The sequence below is a fragment of the Capra hircus genome, chromosome 21 (genome assembly GCF_001704415.2).
Source record: "Capra hircus breed San Clemente chromosome 21, ASM170441v1, whole genome shotgun sequence".
In the NCBI taxonomy this organism is placed as follows: Eukaryota; Metazoa; Chordata; class Mammalia; order Artiodactyla; family Bovidae; genus Capra; species Capra hircus.
In genome coordinates, this window is record NC_030828.1 from 48,696,618 (window position 1) to 48,717,263 (window position 20,646).

The 20,646-nt window shown below is 38.2% G+C and overlaps 1 protein-coding gene across 1 annotated transcript; it reads right to left on the bottom strand.

Moving 5' to 3' along the window:
• Window positions 769–20,618, bottom strand: FBXO33 (F-box protein 33). Its single transcript, XM_013973125.2, has 4 exons — window positions 19,676–20,618; window positions 6,107–6,217; window positions 4,705–5,390; window positions 769–2,822 (listed from the first exon to the last, which is right to left on the bottom strand). The coding sequence occupies exons 1-4, from the start codon at window positions 20,275–20,277 to the stop codon at window positions 2,551–2,553; spliced, it is 1,671 nt and encodes a 556-aa protein (XP_013828579.1). The 5' UTR covers window positions 20,278–20,618; the 3' UTR covers window positions 769–2,550.

Below are 20,646 nucleotides of genomic sequence, written 5' to 3' on the forward strand. Positions count from 1 at the left end.
GCAAAGCCCTCATACCACAAATGAGGAAACTGAGGCTCGAGTCTGTGCTCTGCTCATGTAGCATTAGTCAGAGCTTAGTGGAGAAAACAGGTTAACACCCCCAGTTTAGTGCTTTACTACCTACAACTTCACTTTTACATATATGTATATATTCATTGACTTTCTTTTTTCATATATTTTAGGTATTGTTTTGGTATTTTAAATACACAGACATGTTGATTCATCCAAAGGAGTTAGATGTACCCATGAAATGAGGGAGCAATAGGTATAATAACAGTTCTTTGTGAACCCCCGATTATTCCATGATGAGGCAGTGCTTGGAAGAAGTGGTGTCTGGAATGATTAGAAGAGGAAGAAGGAATGACAGCTGTTTGTCTTAACAACCAAGAATGGAGATTACAAAGCCAAACTAAAGCAATATAGAAGTTTAAGGTCTATTTAGTACTGGAATACTGAAATGTTTTTTTTTTCCCCCTTTTCATCCAGTAGAAGAATTTTTAAAAGTACGTTCCTATAGTCTATAAATAATGTATTCTAAATACATAATACAGTTGGATTTGGTGGTAACCAGTCTGTTTGCTTTTATGTTTATATTTTGCCACAGTGAGTTTAAAAAAATATCAAAACTCTCCAAATTGTTCAAATTTAAGCTTTGCTGCACCAGACTACCAACAGGAGCTAACATGATTATACACATTGTTAGGATTACTGTAGTTTATTTACCACTAAAGGTTTTCATGCTTCATGAACAAGAAAATGTTACAATGATCACTTTTTAATGCTTTATTCATTGATTAAAAGAATATACATTTAACATAAACCATACAACATCAGTCATCAGATCAAACATTCAGCTGGTTTCCTTACAGTTTCTGTCAGGAGTTATTTTATCTGATCACATTTATAAGATAAAATCTCACCACATCTGGCATTTACACACCCTGTGCCAGTGGATTCACACTACTGATGTACATAAAAAATCCGCATGGTATGTGCTCACTGGAGACAAAACAGTGCACACCTGTCAAAAGGTCATTTTAATATAAGATGGTAAAACCATTTGTAAAATACATATAAACTTTTTCCATAAATAGAATCATATCTGGACATCTGTTGCATAAATTGTGTTTCCAAAGCTTACAATAGAGCAGCCAGGTCTCAGCACTGCTGGGCACCCACGTTGGCTACTTACTTTATTATTGCAGACTGTCCTTTAACATTAAATGCACAACATTCGTACCACTTAAAACTGGGGTCAGGTGGAAGTCTCACAGAGACCACGTCTGTACCGCGGTTGCCCTGAAACAGTTAAGTCGGCTTTTAAAGCCTCTCAGATATAACAAGGTTTTAAAACATACTTCATGGAATGTTCTTCATTTATCATAGCAGCTCATACCTGTGATAGAACAAGCTTTCAGTTTTTCCTTTTTTTCCTTTACATTCACTATTCACAGTGAAACAGGTGCATGGTTTTTTTTTTCTTTTTTTTGTTTTGTGTTTTTTTTTCAGAGATCTGAGGTTGCTGACTGAGCCACAGCACAGCTGTGTACCACAGGTCGAAATTCGACCTTAAATATTACAATCTAGCAGTATCTGGCTGGCCAGAGTGGGCCAGCCCCTGCCAGCATGTGGGCACTTCTTCAGTTAAGTCTATTCTTTGGCAGCTGACACGCGCGCTGACAGAGAAAAATCCAGTGACTTGTTGCTAGGGATTTCACGACTAATGTTTGTTTGCAAGCATGTGTGTTTACAACTCTGTGATTTGATGATATTCTTTTAGGAGGTTTTACCCTGGAATATTATTTCTTTCTTCCTCCACTATTTGAAATCTGGGCTAAAAAGCTAACTTGAATGTATAATGTAATTGATGAATTAAATTATGTCAGATAAGGTTAGGAAAAATCCAATAATTTGAGTATTTATGTTTACATAAATCCATTTTAAAAAGGATTAAGCAATGTTCTAACCTGCTACTATATAAAATTCAGAGTGGTAGTTGATGATAATTGACTATTATATATGTAATGAAAGTTAAAGTCTTGGCTTTTCTGTTAAAGATGACTCATTTGGGATCATAGTATCCTCCCTTCTTCCATTTCAAATACAAATCAATGAAATGCTATCTGAATGAATGAATGCAGTGCATTGCATACAAATCCACCAGGCTATGGATATATATCTATATATGTATAAAAATATTTTGGCTCCTGAGCTCTGACACACAAAGAATAAAAACATCAAAAGGCAGAGTAACTCAGTGAAAAATAGTTAGCCAGCAACCTCAGACAACCTTCGGTTGTATATTCTTAAGGTCTGGTAACAAGTCCATTAACCGTGAAAGCCCTATACATTGTCACTTTGAACTTCTAAACCAATACCCGACTATGTTCTTTGATCAAGAAGTAGAATATACACATATAATTCTATAAAGCTAATACTGATTAAACACAGCACAAAGGGGTTAATTCACACTACTGGAAAAAAAAACAAACAAACATAATAGGGCCCTACTTGCAAATGTAACCACAGGAATTGTACGTTAAAAAAAAGCTAAATGTCTTCGCTGAAGCTCTGCATCTCTCTGTAAAAATGACGATTTGGTTCAGTGAAGACACTGAGTGATTCGATGTCCATGACTGCATGCCAAGGCTGACCGAGGCCCAGGGATACCTGCTCAATAAGATTATGCACTGGATCCACATCCTGGTCGGCCAGTTCACCTTGGTCAAAATCGATGCTTTCTTCGGTGACTTCAAGTACTTTTAGGTCAGAGCCACGAAGACGAGCAATGGCTATGAGGTTGTGTGCCCACACTGTGTAACCTTAAAAGTAAGCAAAAGACAAGCACTGTCATTTCCTTGTATTTTATCTTGTCTATTTTATACATCTGTCTTTCCCACAAATTTGTATCTCACCACTTTGGGGTCCTTTTCCTTTAAAAATATGCTGAGATTTGTGGATTCTTTACCACTGCCAGGGAAGCCCCAGTAATTGTTTAGCTCAGAGAAAAAAAAGACTGGAAGTCTGATATTGTCTCTAAGAACATCACTGCAGCTGGTGAACAGATAGGTGCTGTAACTGTATTCTGATATCAGCACATTTAGTAAAACTGAAGACATTTAAAGTATAATTTTATAGCTTCTGATTAACAATGCATAGTAAGCTGGTATTTTTCATTAGGAAAAGTCATCTCCTATGGTGCTTCTCAGGTAGTGCAGTGGTAAAGAATTTGCTGTATCAATGCAGGAGTCGCAGGTTCGATTCCTGGGTCAGGAAGAGCCCCTGGAGTAGGAAATGGCAACACACTTCAGTATTCCTGCCTGGAAAATTCCATGGACAGAGAAGCCTGGCAGCATACAGTCCACGGGGTCCCAAAGAGTTGAGATGTGACTGAGCACCCTGTGCGTGTGTGCATGCATATATGCGTACACACACACACACACACACACACACACACACACACACACACACACACAGAGTACTTCACAGTCCAAAGTTATAAAGTGACACTTTAAAGATAAACTGTTAATTACCACTAACAAATATAATGTTTTACTTCTTAATAAGAGAAAAAAGCTTTAGCAAATTCTCTGTTGACCCAATGGTTAGGATTCGGCTCTTTCACTGCTGGGGCCTGGGTTCGATATCTGGTGGGTAACTAAGATCCCAGAAGCCTCTGAGCAGAGTCAAAAAAATAAAAGGAGCTTTAAAAAGATTAACTTAATTTTAAATATCTTGCTATTTCTTCATCCTATTAAAAAATCCTAATTTATTAACTTCAATAGTGATCTATTCTTTGCTATTACTTCCAATGACTGGCGAAATTATAAAGCAAAACTTGAAAAGCAAGATACACTCCCACACTCAAATGCAACTAAAGATTAATTTTGGAAATAATGAAACATAATAAATTTAAGTTGTTCATGCAGACTTTCTATTTTATATTCTCTAAATATCTTACAAGTTTCAGAAAAGTAATATGTTCTTCTAACTTATAAAAGGAACTCTGTCCAAATGAAAAATAGTTCACATTCAGATGAAAGGCCTGCCAGTAAGAAAAGAGCACTTCTCAACCAATAGAACCATCATTTAAAAAATGTTTACAAATTCACATGTTGATACCAAGAATCTAGAAGATGAGGCAGTGAGCATGGAAGAAATCATACTTTCTTCTTCCTTCTGTGTTATGTTTCTAAGAAGAAGAAATATATCTACTGCAAGTGAATATGTGTGTTTTCTTGGATAATTTCAAATGCCATCTTTGTGAAGTTCTATTAATCACATGGTGAAAGAAAAACAGTAATACGGGAGCTGGAACAAAATAGGGTAGAAATGTGTCTTTCCACTTGTAAGTGGTATATGTTATACGTGGTATATGTTATACATGTTATACACATGTTGCTGCTGCTGCTAAGTCGCTTCAGTTGTGTCCGAATCTGTGTGACCCCATAGATGGCAGCCCACCAGGCTCCTCGGTCCCTGGGACTCTCCAGGCAAGAATACTGGAGTGGGTTGCCATTTCCTTCTCCAATGCACGCATACAATGTTAAGTCGCTTCAGTCATGTTAGAAAGTATAAAAAATCTGCATATCAACTTGTTATAAGAGTTTTTGACAGCATAAATGTCAGTGCTATCTTTTTATTGGTATAAAATGTTTTAGCTGTAATAACAAATTCAAACTATAACAAACAAAAGTTACCTACCATGAATTGCCAGAAGAGAGAGCTTTGTGCACCTCCATGCTAATAAAACCAACGGATCTTCATTTCGGTTGTCACTAAGATCTGGAAAACCAGACGTGTCAATCACATCATTCATTAATATAAAATGAGTGAGGAACTTGTCGTATTGCCTAGATATAAGATCAACAATAGCTCCTGAAACACAAGTGATGTAGCTGTCAAAATGAATCCTCTCTAGTGGTATACTGGGTTTCAGAATCTTTAACATATCTTCACTCTTGATATCAAAAGCCATAATATAGACCCGAAGGCTGGTGCTCTTTCTTGACAAGGCTTTCCAATGCTCATCATTTGGCATGTTGTCCAGAGACTTGTGCATCACGGAAACATTGTGAACCAGGAGAGAGAGTCGCTGCAAAGGCACATGGTTATTATCGGTTAAGACTCTAGCCATCTCAGCTGTAAAGTCACAGAAATCCAGGGCAAGTGAGCGCAGATTCACAAATCGCTCCAGTTCTGCTGCGGAGATAAGGGTGCTGTTACCAGGAATATTGTTGTCCAGTAAACTCAGGTGCTCCATGGTGTTGGCAATAGCGTTTGAGAGAGATGACAGTGATGTTGGGGTTACTATTTCCAGCATAAACCCACAAGACAGCCATTTCAGTTGCCTACTATTACTCAGTATTTCTTCAAACAGTTGCTGAATTCTGTAAGGAAAGCACATGCCATACAATCCTGTTAAGACTTAACTTTAGGTGGCTCAGATGGTAAAGAATCCACAGAATCCACCTGCAATGCAGGAGACATGGGTTCAATTCTGGGTCGGAAAGATCTGGAGAAAGGAATGGTAACACACTCCAGTATTCTTGCCTGGGAAAGCCCATGGACAAGAGGAACCTGGCAAGCTACATTCCATGCAGTTGCAAAGAGTTGGACATGACTGAGCAACTGAGTACACTCATTTGACCCACAAGTAGTATTATCATTAAAATTCACATAAAAATATAATACATATTCAGTTCAGTTCAGTTGCTCAGTCGTGTCTGACTCTGTGACCCCATGAATCGCAGCACGCCAGGCCTCCCTGTCCATCACCAACTATATTACCCATATAGAAATATGTTTTTCAAGTAAAGGAGCATTTTATATCAGTAGAGAAGAAAAGACTGATGATTTACAATTCATGTTATAGAAAAGTAAAGTAGAGAAGTTAAATTTTAAATAGCAATAATTATACAGCAAATTCTTTGTCTTAAAGATTGGAATAGTACGTACTGATCACTATTTCATTGTTAAGGCATTTCCAGGGTACATGTTCTTTTCAGAAAAAAAAATATCATTACTCTTTGGACAGTATCTTAAAATTTCTCAGAAAAATATTTTTATTATTATAGAGTCCCTTTCCATTAACTATATAACTTACTGTTTAATTTTTTTGCCATCAGGGTCCACCTTGCTGAGGTATGTATTTGACAAACTTCCTTGCTGTTGTAGAACGCTTATGTCTCCAAAAAGGCTAAACTTCTGGAGGTTCCTATAAGAAAAGTAATTTAAAATGATTGTCTATGTTAATTATTAACATAAAAATATAAATATTAAAAGTAAACATATGCAGAAGGGATATTCTACAGAAGTTTCTACCTTAATAACTCATTTAGAATCCAACTAAGTACTTTCAGGTTGCTTTTAACATACAATGAAAAACAATGCGATATAGGAGAAAACAGCATAAGCTTTAAAGACTGAAGCATAACAAGTAGTTCAGAACTCATGGAAAAGTCTTCTTAAAGTTGCTGGAATTCAACTCTTTATCAGTAATAATAATACCTACCTTAAAGGTTTAGGGATGAATAAATAACAAAATGACATATGAAAGAACATTCAAGCTCTAAGTTTCATATATATATTTTTTTCATATACATTTTAACTATAATATAAAATTCTCCCAAACCAGTTAAAATTTCCCAAACCAGTTAACTTAGTGCATTAAATGTTCTACGGTGGGGCACTGCCCTGGAGATATCTTCTCAGTAAGAAATATTCTTTAACTAAAATATAGAGAACCTGCTCCAGTTTTGTGATCAAACATAGAGCTTACCATTAAGAGGTTAATTAAAAGAAAATTATATAAGAATCTGTAAATAACTTTAGCTACAAAACATACTTTTCTAAATAGTAAAATTCTAAAGATTAAAAATACTTAAATGCTAATAATAATGGTTAAACAACAAAAATTCAACTGAGTAAATTTAAAGATCAAATTAGCTTTATTAAAAGAGTCGTTAATTGGGCAGCATCCTATGTAGCAAACAGAAAGGAGCTCTGCAGAGATACAGAAAAGGAAAGGCTTTTAAAGTAGAAAGGAAGCAGAAAAAGTAAATTATTAGTAAATAATGCACTGTTTCAGGCAATAGTCACCTGCCTAAAGGGAACTGAAGGGACTATATGGCAGATTGCCTCACTAATGCTGACCTGGTAATTCCAGGCTAACTGATTAAAAGGTTACAAGCCTGAGGCAGATTAAAACCACAGCTGTGCTAGGTATTAAGTCTTAGTTTGGTGACATGGGGTTTAGCATAACTGACTCCATTTTGGGTCTGCTGTTTCCTTTTTAACATAACCACTAGAGAATTACATCTGTAACTAGAAGTTTGGGATAACTATAATAAGAAATGTATAACCCACAAATGTGATAAAAAGATTTAAGTAAATGAAAAATAATTTCTTAATATTATGACATATTTTCCCAAATTAGTGACCTTAGTTTCACTAAAAAGTCTGATGATTCTAAAACTTAGCTTGAAGAATGATCATGAATTGCCAAGAAATCTTGAGAAAGAAGAACAGAGCTGGAAGAATCAGGTTCCCTAACTTCAGACTATACTACAAAGTTATAATAATCAGAACAGCATGGTACTGGCACAAAAATGTAAATATAGATCAATGAAATAGGACAGACAGTCCAGAGATAAACACAGGCACCTATGGTGACCTAACTCATGACAAAGGAGGCAAGAATATATAATGAATAAATGGACAGTCTCTTCAATAAGTGATGCTGGGAAAAAATGAAAATGGACAGCTACATGTAAAAGAATGAAATTAGAACATTCTCTAATACCATATAAAAAAATAAAACAGATTAAAGACCTAAACATAAGACCAAATAATGTAAAACTCAAGAGGAAAACATAGGCAGAACATTCTTGGACATGAATTGCAGCAATATTTTTTGGATTAAGTTCTTAGAGTAATGGAAATAAAAACAAAAATAAATGGGACTTAATTAAACTTAAAAGTTTTTGTACAGCAAAGGAAATCATAAAATGAAAAGATAATCCAGAGAATGGGAGAAAATATTTACAAATGATGCAATCCACAAGCGTGCAATAGCTCATACAGCTCAACATTTTCCTAAGAAGACATATAGATGGCCAAGAGCACATGAAAAGATGCTCAACATTGCTAATTATTAGAAACATGCAAATCAAAACTACAATGATGTATCACCTCACACCAGTCAGAAGAGCCATCATCAAAAAATCTACAAATAATAAATGCTGGAGAGGCTGTGCAGAAAAGGGAACCCTCCTATACCTGTTGATGGGGATGTAAATTGGTGCAACCACTATGGAGAACAGTATGGAGGTTAATTAAAAAACTAGAAAATAGAGCTACCATATGATCCAGCAATCCCACTCCTGGGCATAATCTGGAGAAAACCATACTTCCAAGATATACACAAACCCCAGTGTTCACTGCAGTACCATTTATAATAGCCAAACATGAAAGGAACCTGAATGTCTTATCAACAGATGAATGGATAAAGAAGACAAAGTATACATATACAATGGAATACTACTCAGCCATAAAAAGAATGAAATAATACCATTTGCAGCAACATGGATGGATGTAGATTATCATACTAAATGAAGACAGAAAGACAAATATCATATGCTATTACTATATGTATTAAAATCTAATATGTATTAGAATCTAATTAAAAATGATACAAATGAACTTATTTATAAAACAGAAACAGACTAAGATTTCAAAAACAAACTTATGGTTACCAAATGGGAAATGTCAAGAGTAAGGATAAATTATCAACTTGAGATTAATAAACACACATTATTATATATAAAATAATCGATAAAGACCTATTGTATAGCACAGGGAACTCTACTCAATATTCTGCAATAATATTGTATTATTAATAATATTCTTCAACTAACTGCATTTTCTATCCTATTTTACAAAGTCATCATCCAGATCCAGAGTGAAGTCAGACTGTTATTTATAATTTAGAAACGGAGGCTACAGACTGCTCTCCTACTCTCTACTCATTCAACTATCAGATATGTATGTACTGTGTCAGTTACAGGAAAAGTTATTGTGGTTAAGTTACAAAGGTACATGAATTTAGATTCTTGGCGTGGAAATAAAGGTTTTATTTTAAAAAGGCTAATTAAAAAATCAGGAGAGACTGAAGAATTACTGACAGTTTTGTTAAGTGTATTAATGTTATTTTGGTTACATGTACTGCGTGCTCAGTCGCTTCAGCCATGTCCGACTCTGTGCAACACTATGGACTGTAGCCTGCCAGGTTCCTCTGTACATGGGGATTTTCCAGGCAACGATACTGGAGTGGGTTGTGCCCTCCTCCAGGGGATCTTCCCAACTCAGGGATTGAACCTGCATCTCACACCTACCTGCATTGGCAGGTGGGTTCTTTACCATTAGTGCCAGCTGGGAAGTCCTAAAGGTATATATAGGTCCATAATTTTCAGAATTTTATACTGAAGCGTGTAGTATAAAATGAATGACATCTATATACTGGATTTCCTTTCAAATACTTCAGTAAAGATAAACGGTTGCTGAATACTGCTGTTTCTCTAGGAAAACTAGTTTAGGATTTCAAACTATCAAGAACACAAATACTCCTCAGCTCTCTGCAGTACTGGCAACATGACTGGGGCTCACCCAGCCCCATGACCACGGTGGTAACTCTACCAGGACTTTGGTATGGAAAAGGTGTGTGACTTGGGAAGGTGGATCTAAGCTATAGATCAAAGTTTTTTTGCCTCAGGTGAGTGCCTTTCTCCTTTGCCTTGAACCAAAGTTGATTTTTTGAGGTTTCTAAGAATGAGATTCTTTTTGGAAGTTATCAGCAACATCTGAATAACAAACCAGGTTAAAAGATGGCTCAAGTGTGGCCCCAGTTTCCTTCCTTTTCCTTGCCCATTTCAGAGATGTAACAGAAGAGTACACAAGACAAGTTCCTGGACAGAAAAACTGATTTACCTGACTTAGTGTTAACAGTGATAAGACCAGTGATTTGGAGCAAACAAAAGGAAGAAGCCTTATGCAGAGTACTATGAGATTGGTGCAAAAGTAATAGCAGTTTCGCATTGCTGAATTTTGCCATTTGATATTCCAATGCATTCTTAAATAAATGTGGTTATGTCATACATTAGTTTATTCGCTTTATGTATTTTGTTTATGACTAATTATTTGCTGTGTATTTTATATCTATTTTAGACTACGGAAATGTTGTAGACAAAAAGTAAATTTGAGAAATTTTCTTATTTGGGTTTAAAATGGGTCATGAAGCAGTGGAGACAACTCATGATATCAACATTGCACTTGGCCCAGGAATTGATAATCAACATACAGTACAGTGGTGGTTCAAGAAGTTTTGCAAAGGAGACCAGAGCCCTGGAGACGAGGAGCATAGTGGCTGGCCATTGGAATGATGACGACCAATTGAGAGCAATCATCAAAGCTGATCCTCTTACCACTACATGAGAAGTTGCTGAAGAACTCACTGGCAACCATTCTACAGTTGTTTGGCATTTGAAGCAAACTGGAAAGGTGAAAAAGCTACATAAGCTGACTGAGCTGACTGAAAGTTAAAAAAAAAAAAACTGTTTTTGAAATGTCATCTTCTCTCTTTCTTTTACACAACAAGAAGGAACCACTTCTTGATCTGATTGTGACATGTGACGAAAAGTGGATTTTATAGGACAACTGGCCAATGACCAGCTCAGTGGCTGGACGGAGAAGTTGCAAAGCACTTCCCAAAGCCAAATTTGCACCAAAAAAGGTCATGCTCACTGTTTGGTACTGTTTGGTGGTTGGCTGCCAGTCTGATCCCAATTGTTTTCCATGACAATGCCTGGCCACATGTTGTACAACAAATGCTTTAAAAGTTGAAAGAACTGGGTTATGAAGTTTTGCCTCATCTGCCAATTCATCTGACGTCTACCCAAGTAACTACCACTTCTTCAAGTAGCTCAACAACTTTTTGTAGGGAAAATGCTTCCACAACCAGCAGAAGGCAGAAAATGCTTTCCAAGAGTTCCCTAAATCCCAGAAGCATGGATTTTCATGCTATAGGAATAAACAAATTTATTTCTCATTGTCAAAGACGTGTTGATTGTAATGGTTCCTATTTTGATTAATAAAGATGTGTCTGAGTCTAGTTATAATGATTTAAAATTCATGGTCCAAAACCACAATTATGTTTGCACCAACATAATACTTGCTGCTTCTTTTCACTTAGTCTTATCAATTTAAACTACAGTTTATATGTGGGTCAGACTTAAGCAAATTTCAAGGAGTAATGGGTTTACATGAAACAGGAAAGCAAAGGAGGAGAAAAAAAATCCAAGTGACTGCAATGAGGAAGGCCAGCAAGTTTTTGGGGAAATTCGACAAATTGATTTTAATTTATGTAAGGCCTATATGAGCAGAGCACTGGTTAAAGACAAGCCATGCTTTCAATTTCTTATGCTATACATTAGTTCCACTTGACAAAATTAAACACACAACAAGAACAACTATCAAAATACTCATGACACTTTTCACAGAACTGGAACAAATTATCCTAAAATTTTTATGGACATTAATCTAAGACAATGGAGAGAAAAATATAGTGATACAATGGAGAAAAGACAGTCTCTTCAATAAGTGGTCTTGAGCAAAATGGACAGCTACATGTAAACTGAAGTCAGAACACTCCCTCACACCATACATAAAAATAAATCCCAAATGATTTAAAGACTGAAGTATAAGACATAACACCATAAAACTTTTAGACGGGAACAAGCAAACAAATAAGCAAAACATTCTCAGACATAAACTGTAGCAATACTTTCTTAGCTATGTCTCCTAAGGCAAAAGAAATATGGCCATCATAAAAAAATCTACACACAATAAACGCTGGAGAGGATTTGGAGAAATGGGAAGTTCTAGCACTGTTGGTGGGAATGTAAATTGATACAGCTACTATGGAAAACAACATGGAGACTCCTTTAAAAACTAGGAATAAAACTACCCTATGACCCCCACAATCCCACTATTGGGTGTATACCCTAAGAAAGCCGTAACTGAAAAAAACACATGTACCCCAATGTCCATAGAAGCACTATTTACAATAGCTAGGATATGGAAGCAACCTAGATGTCCAATGACAGATGAATGGATAAAGAAGACGCAGTACATATACACAATGGAGTATTATTCAGGCGTAAAAAAGAACAAATCTTAATCAGTTCTAGTGAAGTGGATGAACCTAGAGCCTGTTATACAGAGTGAGGGCTGCCCTGGTGGCTCAGCGGTAAGAGTCTGCCTGCAATGCAGGAGACGTGGGTCCATGGGTTCAAGCACTGGCTTGGGAAGATCCCCTGGAGAAGGAAATGGCAACCTGCTTCAGCACTCTTCCCTGGGAAATCCCATGGATAGAGGAGCCTGGCAGGCTACAGTCTACAGGATGGCGAGACTTGGACACAACTTAGCAAGTAAACTACCACCATCATACAGAGTAAGTCACAAAGAGAAAAACAAGTATCGTATATTAATGCATATATACGGAATCTAGAAAAATGAAACTGATGAACTCATTTGCAGGGAAGGAATGGAGACCCAGAAAATGGAATTGCGGACACAGCAGGGGAAGGACAGAGGGACGAATTAAGAAAGCAGCATCAGCATATATATGCTACCATGTATAAAGCAGAGAGCTGGTGAGAAGTTGCTATGTAACACAGGGAGCCCAGCCTGGCCTCTGTGATGACCAAGAGGGGTGGGACAGGGGAAGGGGAGGGACGTGATAGATGAATAGTGGCTCATGTGCATTGTTGGATGGCAGAAACCAACACAACTTTGTAAAGGAACTTTCCCTCTATTAAAAAGAAATAAAAATTAAAAAGATAATCTACGGAATGGGAGAAAATATTCATAAATGATGTGACTGACAAAGGGGTTACTCTCCAAAATATACAAACAGTTCACATAACTCAACATCAGAAAAACCAATCAATTCAGAAAATGGTCACTTATTTGTGAAATCTAAAAAATAATACAAATATATCCATATAGAAAACAGAAACAAACTCACATAGAAAACAAATTTATGGCTACAAAAGCAGAAAAAGAGGATGGAGAGGGATAAATTAGGGGCATGAAATTAATCTGAAAAAAAAATATGTAAGTGAATCACTTTGCTGCATACCTGAAAACTAGTAATAATATTCTAAATCAACTATACATCAATAAAAAATTTTTAAAAAGAAATTAAACAACCACACACAATTTTTCACTGAAAAGAGCGATCTTATTTTCTTCTTAGGGTAAAAATTTCCCTATGAATCAAACAATCAACACAATTTTTGATAGCCTTATTATAAAAACCTATACATACAGATTCAGTGCGTTAGTTGGGCAATTCTTTGAAAACAATATTAACCATCTGTGAGCTTAAGAAATACTCCCCAAGGTCTAACTGCAGAGTACTGAAAACTCTTCATTTTTCTCTGAGATTTCTTTGGATTATTTAGTATAACCTTAAATTAGAGTTAATACAGCTAAGTCTAATTAACTATGAAAAAGGAGACTACATACAAACTTGATTCTTTAAAAAGATGCAATTGTTAACAAGGTTAAGTCTTTCTCAATGATGTACAGGAGGTCACAAAATGCAATTTTTTCCTTTTCTAACCTAATAAGCTAACCTATATCATTGCATGAATTTTTTCAGACCAATTCTCATCTTCTTAGTTCGTGTTTGATATCAAATGTGTCTGCATTTACATAATACTTTTTAGTAACATATTTACTCCTCTCAAAAATGTTAATAAATGACCACAGCCAAATCAAACAAAGAAGACAAATATTTTAGAGAAATGCTGACTAACAGAACTTCCTGCCATGATGGAAATGCTCTGTTCTATGGTGTCCAAAATGGTAGTCACCAGCCACATAAGGAGCACTTGAAATGTGTCTAGTACAGCAAACTAAATCTTTAATTTTATCCAAATAATTTAAAATTTGATTAGCTATATGTGGCTATTGGTACAGCTTTAGATATTCTACAACTAAGTCATAGGCCTATGGTAGTATTCCTTATCAACTTTCATAGGATCCATTAACTAAAAGCAATTTTCCAGAATTTGCTTTATGAATTCACTTACTGAACTGTTGTAGTTGCTTAGTCGCTAAGTTGTGTCCAACTCTTTGTGACCCCGTGGACTGTAGCCTGCCAGGCCCTCTATGTCCATGGGATTTTCCAAGCAAGAGTACTCGAGTGGGTTGCCATTTTCTTCTCCAGGAGATATTCCCGACCCAGGGACCAAACATGCATCTCCTGCATTGGCAGGAGGATTCTTTACCACTGAGCCACCAGGGCAGCCCCCACTTATTGAATTACCATCATCCTCAAATCCCAGGGGTTACAAAATTAAAAAAGGTTTATTTAAATAAAACTGACATTTAAAACTGTTATTTAACATATTATTATAAGGCAATTTTAACAGTACTAAGGAAGAAAGAAAGAAAGAAAACTGAGTGAGTTTTAAAGACAGATGGTAAAAAAAAAAAATGATTCTTCCTTTCCTCTACATCCTAGTAGCATGTCTTCTTGGCTCTACTTCCAAACATATATATTCCATATCCATCCACTTAAAAAAAATCTTTTCTTTCATCATACTCTAGGCTATCATCACCTCTTATGAGGATTATTCATTCATTACACAGTAACCAGAATGATTGCCTTAAAACGCAAATTAGATCACGTTATGCTTGTCCTTAACATTTTTTCAATAACTTCTATTCTTAGAATATAGTCCAAACTTTATTCCACAAGTTCTCATAAAAAAACACCATTCCATCCTCCTTCTATACTTAAGAGCTCACTGTGACACTGCTCTCACCCTTCACATGGTCCTGCCTTTCTTTCTTTCCTACTGTTGCAAGAAGCCAAAAATTTGGCTGGCCTAAAGCCTTGGTGCTTACTCTTTTTTCTGCTTGGAATGCTGTTTGCTCAAATCTTTAGATGGGTGACTTGTTATTCATGTAGCAGCTTAAATGTCCTTTACAGAGAAGGTTTCTCCCTCACCAATCTATCTCAAGTTGCCACCTAGTCACTATTACACAGCCCTCTTTTACTTTCTCAATCGAAATAATCTTTCTTTTATTTGTTTACTTTCTTCTGCCTATCTCTTCCCTCTGGAATGTCGAATCCATGGGAACAGGGAGTTTGTCTTCACTGCTTGGCACATAGTATACTCTCAATATTTGGAGGGGGAAAAAACCCCCATATTTTAACAATTATCTTAAATCAGCTATAAATTTAACAACTTGGGTGAGCTCTTCCAAGGCTGCCTCAGAACTAAAATATTAAAATGGAGATCACTTAATCCCTTCACTCAAAAGCTGCTCAGTCACTTCTTGTAACATAGGAAAAGTATTTTACTTTGATGACCTTTTTGTTGAGTTTTATCTCCCATCCTCTATCTTCAGTTCTCAGTAACTGGAAGAATATACCTATTGACTAGCTGCTGCTGCTAAGTCACTTCAGTCGCGTCTGACTCTGTGCGACCGCATAGCCGGCAGTCCACCAGGCTCCCCTGGGTCCCTGGGATTCTCCAGGCAAGAACACTGGAGTGGGTTGCCATTTCCTTCTCCAATGCATGAAAGTGAAAAGTGAAAGTGAAGTCGCTCAGTTGTGTCTGATCCTCAACGACCCCATGGACTGCAGCCGTCCAGGCTCCTCCTTCCATGGGATTTTCCAGGCAAGAGTACTGGAGTGGGGTGCCATTGCCTTCTCTGTCTATGGACTAGAGAGAGCCCTAATTCCTCTCAGCAGCCCTCCAAGGAGATTAGTTTCTTCATCAGGTTAGTCTCCTTTCTGCTCCATGACCTTGAAGCTATCCCCATGGAGTCACTTTAATCTGTCAGTTTTAAGGTGAGGAGTCTATTAGGTAAGGTATCTCTTCTCTAAAAGCATCTCTTGGGCAGCAAGGACTGGTCAGAGTCCCAGTATATTTTAATACACATATTCTCCAAATGGGCATTTTAAAACAAATAAGAAAAGTTAGCTCTCAAAAGTGAAATATTATTATTGCATGTATTTATTGCTCTGTGATGGGAAAAATATTTCAAGAAAAATAAGGTTCAGGGTTGTTGGAGATAATACCTTCAAGAATTTCCTACCTTCTTGGATAGTAATAGGAAATGTCCAAAGAATTTTTAATCTATTATAAGATGTATTTTTAGATTGCCTTATCAGTTTCTGGGTCTTGGCATACTGATGTTGAAAAGCACGTGCCAAGTCAGCAGACCTCATCTAAGAATTATTGATAAATGTTCTACTACTAGGAGGGTATATAAGCAGGCACAGTCAAAAAACTGGTCAATCTAGATAGTTAGATTTTTTTTTAATTGGAGGATAATTGCTTTACAATATTGTGTTAGTTTCTGCCATAAATCAATGTGAATCAGCCATAAATATACATATGTCCCTTCCCTCTTGAACCTCCCCCTCAGCCCATGTAGTTAGATCTTAACAAGAAAATCACTCTTATACAAAGTCTCTCTGGCTTGCATCTTTTAGAAAAGTACTGCCCTCAATTAATATTTCATCCAAAAAAGGCTCATATTTATATAGCCTTAAAAGGCAAAATACGTATATAGTCCAGGAAAGTATAAATCAGATGTTGACAATGTACCTATGCTTACTGATTAAGAATAAGTATTTTTATTGACTGAGTCTATTAGCTATTATCATAAATCTTATTGTCCCTGAAGTCTCATTTTTCCTAAGGAGTATGAAAAACAGCATTTTAATAGGTAGTACTCAACTTGACAACCAGGTTAAAATCTAAAAATGCATATTTTTATTTGTTGTTTTGAACTTCTAAGTACAATTTCCTATAGAAGAAATTCAGCCGATTTAACTTACAATACAGTTGAATGTGTACTTATTTTTTTCTTTTTTAGTATTTTGAATACTAATTTTTTATTTACGTTCTGACTGTTGATAAAGAAGGCAGGTATCCTAGCCTCCTCTGAAGAAGTGAACTATGAGAGGCATTTCTGTACCTCTTTGATACTCATCAGTTGTCCCAAACACCTAAGAAATTGGTAAGGTGGCTACAATCACTGAGAGTACATGTGCATACCCAGGAATTAAGCAAAACAAAATGCCAATTATTATCTCAGAACAGTACCCTTGAAAAGTTCCCACAATTCAAGGTTATGGTTTTAGTTCTTTAACTCAGAGACAAGAAAATAACTGAAACACAGCAAAATAAAAGTTTGAATTGTATGAAATTCAACATAAAGGAGGAAGCATAAAGTTTGTGACTTGGTAAGTTCATATCCTCTTCTTCTACCTAAAAAATGGTAGAAATCATAAGGCAAAAGCATTGTAACATTTACCTTGGAAATGTAAAGAACACTGTCAAATATTGATTTTTCTCATTAATTACTGAATTTTATGGTTTTAGAAAATCAAAGAACACTAAACACTAAAGCATTTGAGTCATTCTTCATTGAGCCTGAGTTTGATGTTTAAGTGATTATGAAGGAAATAAGAATAGGCTTTATCATCAGAGTTATCAAATAAACATCTTGGTTTAAAACATTTTCAAATTTCTCTGAAGAAAATTAGTTTCACTTAAATTTTTAACATCCTTATTAGTACTTCCCATATTAGTAGAGTATCTCAAAATATTTTCAAAAATAAAGCTGAGACTTTCTTTCCAAATATACAAAGATTATTTAGAGAGCGGTCTTACAGACAAGTAGACTGAGATGCTAAAGAAGAGGTAGGTTCACTTTTATTTGTCAACTTTACCTCAACACACACAGCTAAAAAAATAAAAATTGATAGGGGTGAGGAAGGGAGCCGGAGAAAAATTAAACAACAAAGGGAAGATGTGATATATTACTATTTTGCCTTTACCTGTCCAACCAACCAATCAGTTAAAAGGAACTAGATAAAAACTTTGTCAAGTGGGTTCTTACTTGGACAAAAGACATGCATTTTTAAATGACTGCTCAGAACTGCTATCTAATCTCAAGAAAAATCTAACTGATACTGGCAAATTACTTGACCCTGTTACGTTTCAGTTTCCTTTCTATAAAGAAGCCACCCCACTTCTACCCTCCATTGAATCATCAGTAGTAAGTGCTCACTACTGACTCTAATCTCTGGGTCAGCTGGGCCTCCAGCCACACATCCAACTCTGACAGAAAGTCTCCAACATGATCAAGACCAACTTATGGCCTTAAACGGCCTCTTTTGCCACATAAAAGCAAAGTGAGGAAATAAAATGGCTTGGTGTGAAAAGCTAGGAAAATACACAGCATACTGGGATGATGCAGCCATGCTCCAGATACAACTTGCAGCTAATGCTTATTTTCCACCCTTGTGATTCACAGAATTAGGAATACAGATATATCCATCTCACTTAGCATAACCAGGACCTTCACTCCATCCTGTTCAACATAATGTATTTACAGCAAAAGGAAGTACACTGCTGTCAGAGGAAAACAATGCTGTATGAAATAATGTGCAAATTATCTGACCCTGTTATGTTTCAGTTTCCTTTCTATAAAGCAGGGATAATAGCAGCTGTCCTAACTCATAGGTTCGGCTGAAAGGATCAAATAAGATCCTGAATGTGAAACTACTTGCAAACTGCTAAACTATTACTGCTACCTAAGTTGTTCCTTTTTTGAACTTATGAACTTTCCTCTACCTCACAGTTTAATTTTAAGCTTAGTTAGAATGTCCAGATAGAGAAAATCTACCTTAATAGGATCCTGGAGAGGGCGATAGATAAATAATGGAAAAGACTGATTAGGACGACGGGCCAGAACACAGGAAGTTAGCCCCAGATTTACAGCAAAGTCTTGATGCAAAATCAGGACAGTTTGGGCTTACTCTTTGCAGACACTGGCCAGTTCCCCCAACACACGCAAACACCAAGCTGTACGGTGCTACTTTTAGGTGAATCACTGGGGACAAGTTGAGTCTGGAGGTGCAAAAGGGAGGGACCTTCTAATCCTGATGATCCGGCAGTACCCCGATCCCTTAAAAAAAAAAAAAATTCCTCCTACTCTTTGTGCCTGGCCTAGTTAAAACCATTCCCGGTAAGAAAATGGCTGTCAAAGATTTCTTTTTTTGCCGGGAGAATCTCGAACCTATGCGAAACCTGTGGCATACCTACTCCCTCCGCCACCACGAACTATTTTGATCGGATAGGTTCAGAATAAAACAATAACAACAAAAACACAAATTAGTTTTGTTTCTCCCCAGACTCATTCTCAGGCCTCACCCTCCAAGCTTCAGCTCTCATCTGTAAAATGAATGACCGCGCCTGTCAACTCCAGCCCACTGCTGCCGTTTAAGGATGAATGAGACAGTGCCTGGAAGGCGCCAGGAGTGCTGTCTGATAAACACCAAGTCCATCACTGTTTATAAAAGTATTAGGATGAGTCCTGTTATGTCCTCCCGCCTCAAGGAAATCTCCGGATTAGAACTGAAACCCCTAGCCACTGAAAAAAGCAACGCTGAAGCGGGCGGGGCGTTTCCACACTGAGTCTATTTCGAGGTGAGAGGAAGGAGACGACCCTGAGCCCCGGGAAGTGGAGGCGGGGGTGGGGGTGGGGAGGAGGAGGAATGGAGGGGCTGCGAAGAGCCTACCTGTTGTTCCGGATGCTGACTAGCACGCACAGGACCAGCTCTAAGTAGGTGCGCAGCACTTCCAGCCAACGGGTTGAGAGCTGCAGGGCTTCGACTTCTTCCCCGCCAGTCCCGGCGTCCGCGCTGCCTCCATCGCCCGGGCCGCCGCCGCCGCTCAGGTAGTTCTCCGCGGCGAATTCAACACGCAGCTCTCGCACGAACCAGCCGCACTTGCGCATGAGGAATTCGAGCCGTGGCTGCTCCGCGGGCGAGACGCGGAGGCAGATGCGGAGCTGGGGCCAGAGAGCCGGATAGAAGAGGCACTCGCGCCAGTGCGAGCAGGAGGCCGAGGCCCGGAGCCGGTCAGACGCGGACAGGAAGGAGAAGATGTGCACGATCAGCTCGCTAGGCAGCGACGCGGCGCCTGCCGCCTGCCCGCACAGAGCCATTCGGCCCCGCCGCCGGCTGCCGGCCCCCGGCCGCCCCCGCAGTCCCCGGAGCAGCCCCCGCAGCCGTCGCAGCTGCTGCAGCCGCAGCCGCCGCCACCGCGCCACCCGGGCGGCCCCGGCTCGGGTTCGGGCTCCCGGTGGTCGGGGCTGCGGCACTGACAAGAACAACAACATCAATGACAAGGAAGAAGGGGGCGGAACCGTCGTGGGTCTCGGCGGAACCAAGTGCGGCACAAGTTGCGGAGAGGGGGAAAGGCCTATGCGGGGGTGGCCTCCAGATAGCCAGCCTCTGGCCTGTCAAACTTTACTCACGCGCGTCCGAGGCCTGCGCTCTCCTCAACTTAAAAACCCTCCCTTGTACTGGTTATGAGCCCGGAAGCGGCAGGATTTATTTTAAGGAACCGGGAGCCCTCCCCGCGCCTGGAGGCGGAGGCACAGCAGTGGTAGGAGCTGAGTTTGACGTCACCGGTGGTGGGAGGAGACTGGGCGTGACTGGGCGCGACTTCCGGAAGAAGGGAGCGCCCGCTTGCCGGTAGGGAAGGG

Coding starts and splice junctions, on each gene's coding strand:
- FBXO33 (XM_013973125.2), bottom strand. CDS start 20,277: ATGTTGTTGTTCTTGTCAGTGCCGCAGCCCCGACCACCGGGAGCCCGA. Junction 5,391..6,106: donor GATGGCAAAAAAATTAAACA/GTAAGTTATATA, acceptor CTTTCCTTACAG/AATTCAGCAACTGTTTGAAG. Junction 2,823..4,704: donor CTCTCTTCTGGCAATTCATG/GTAGGTAACTTT, acceptor CTTACTTTTAAG/GTTACACAGTGTGGGCACAC.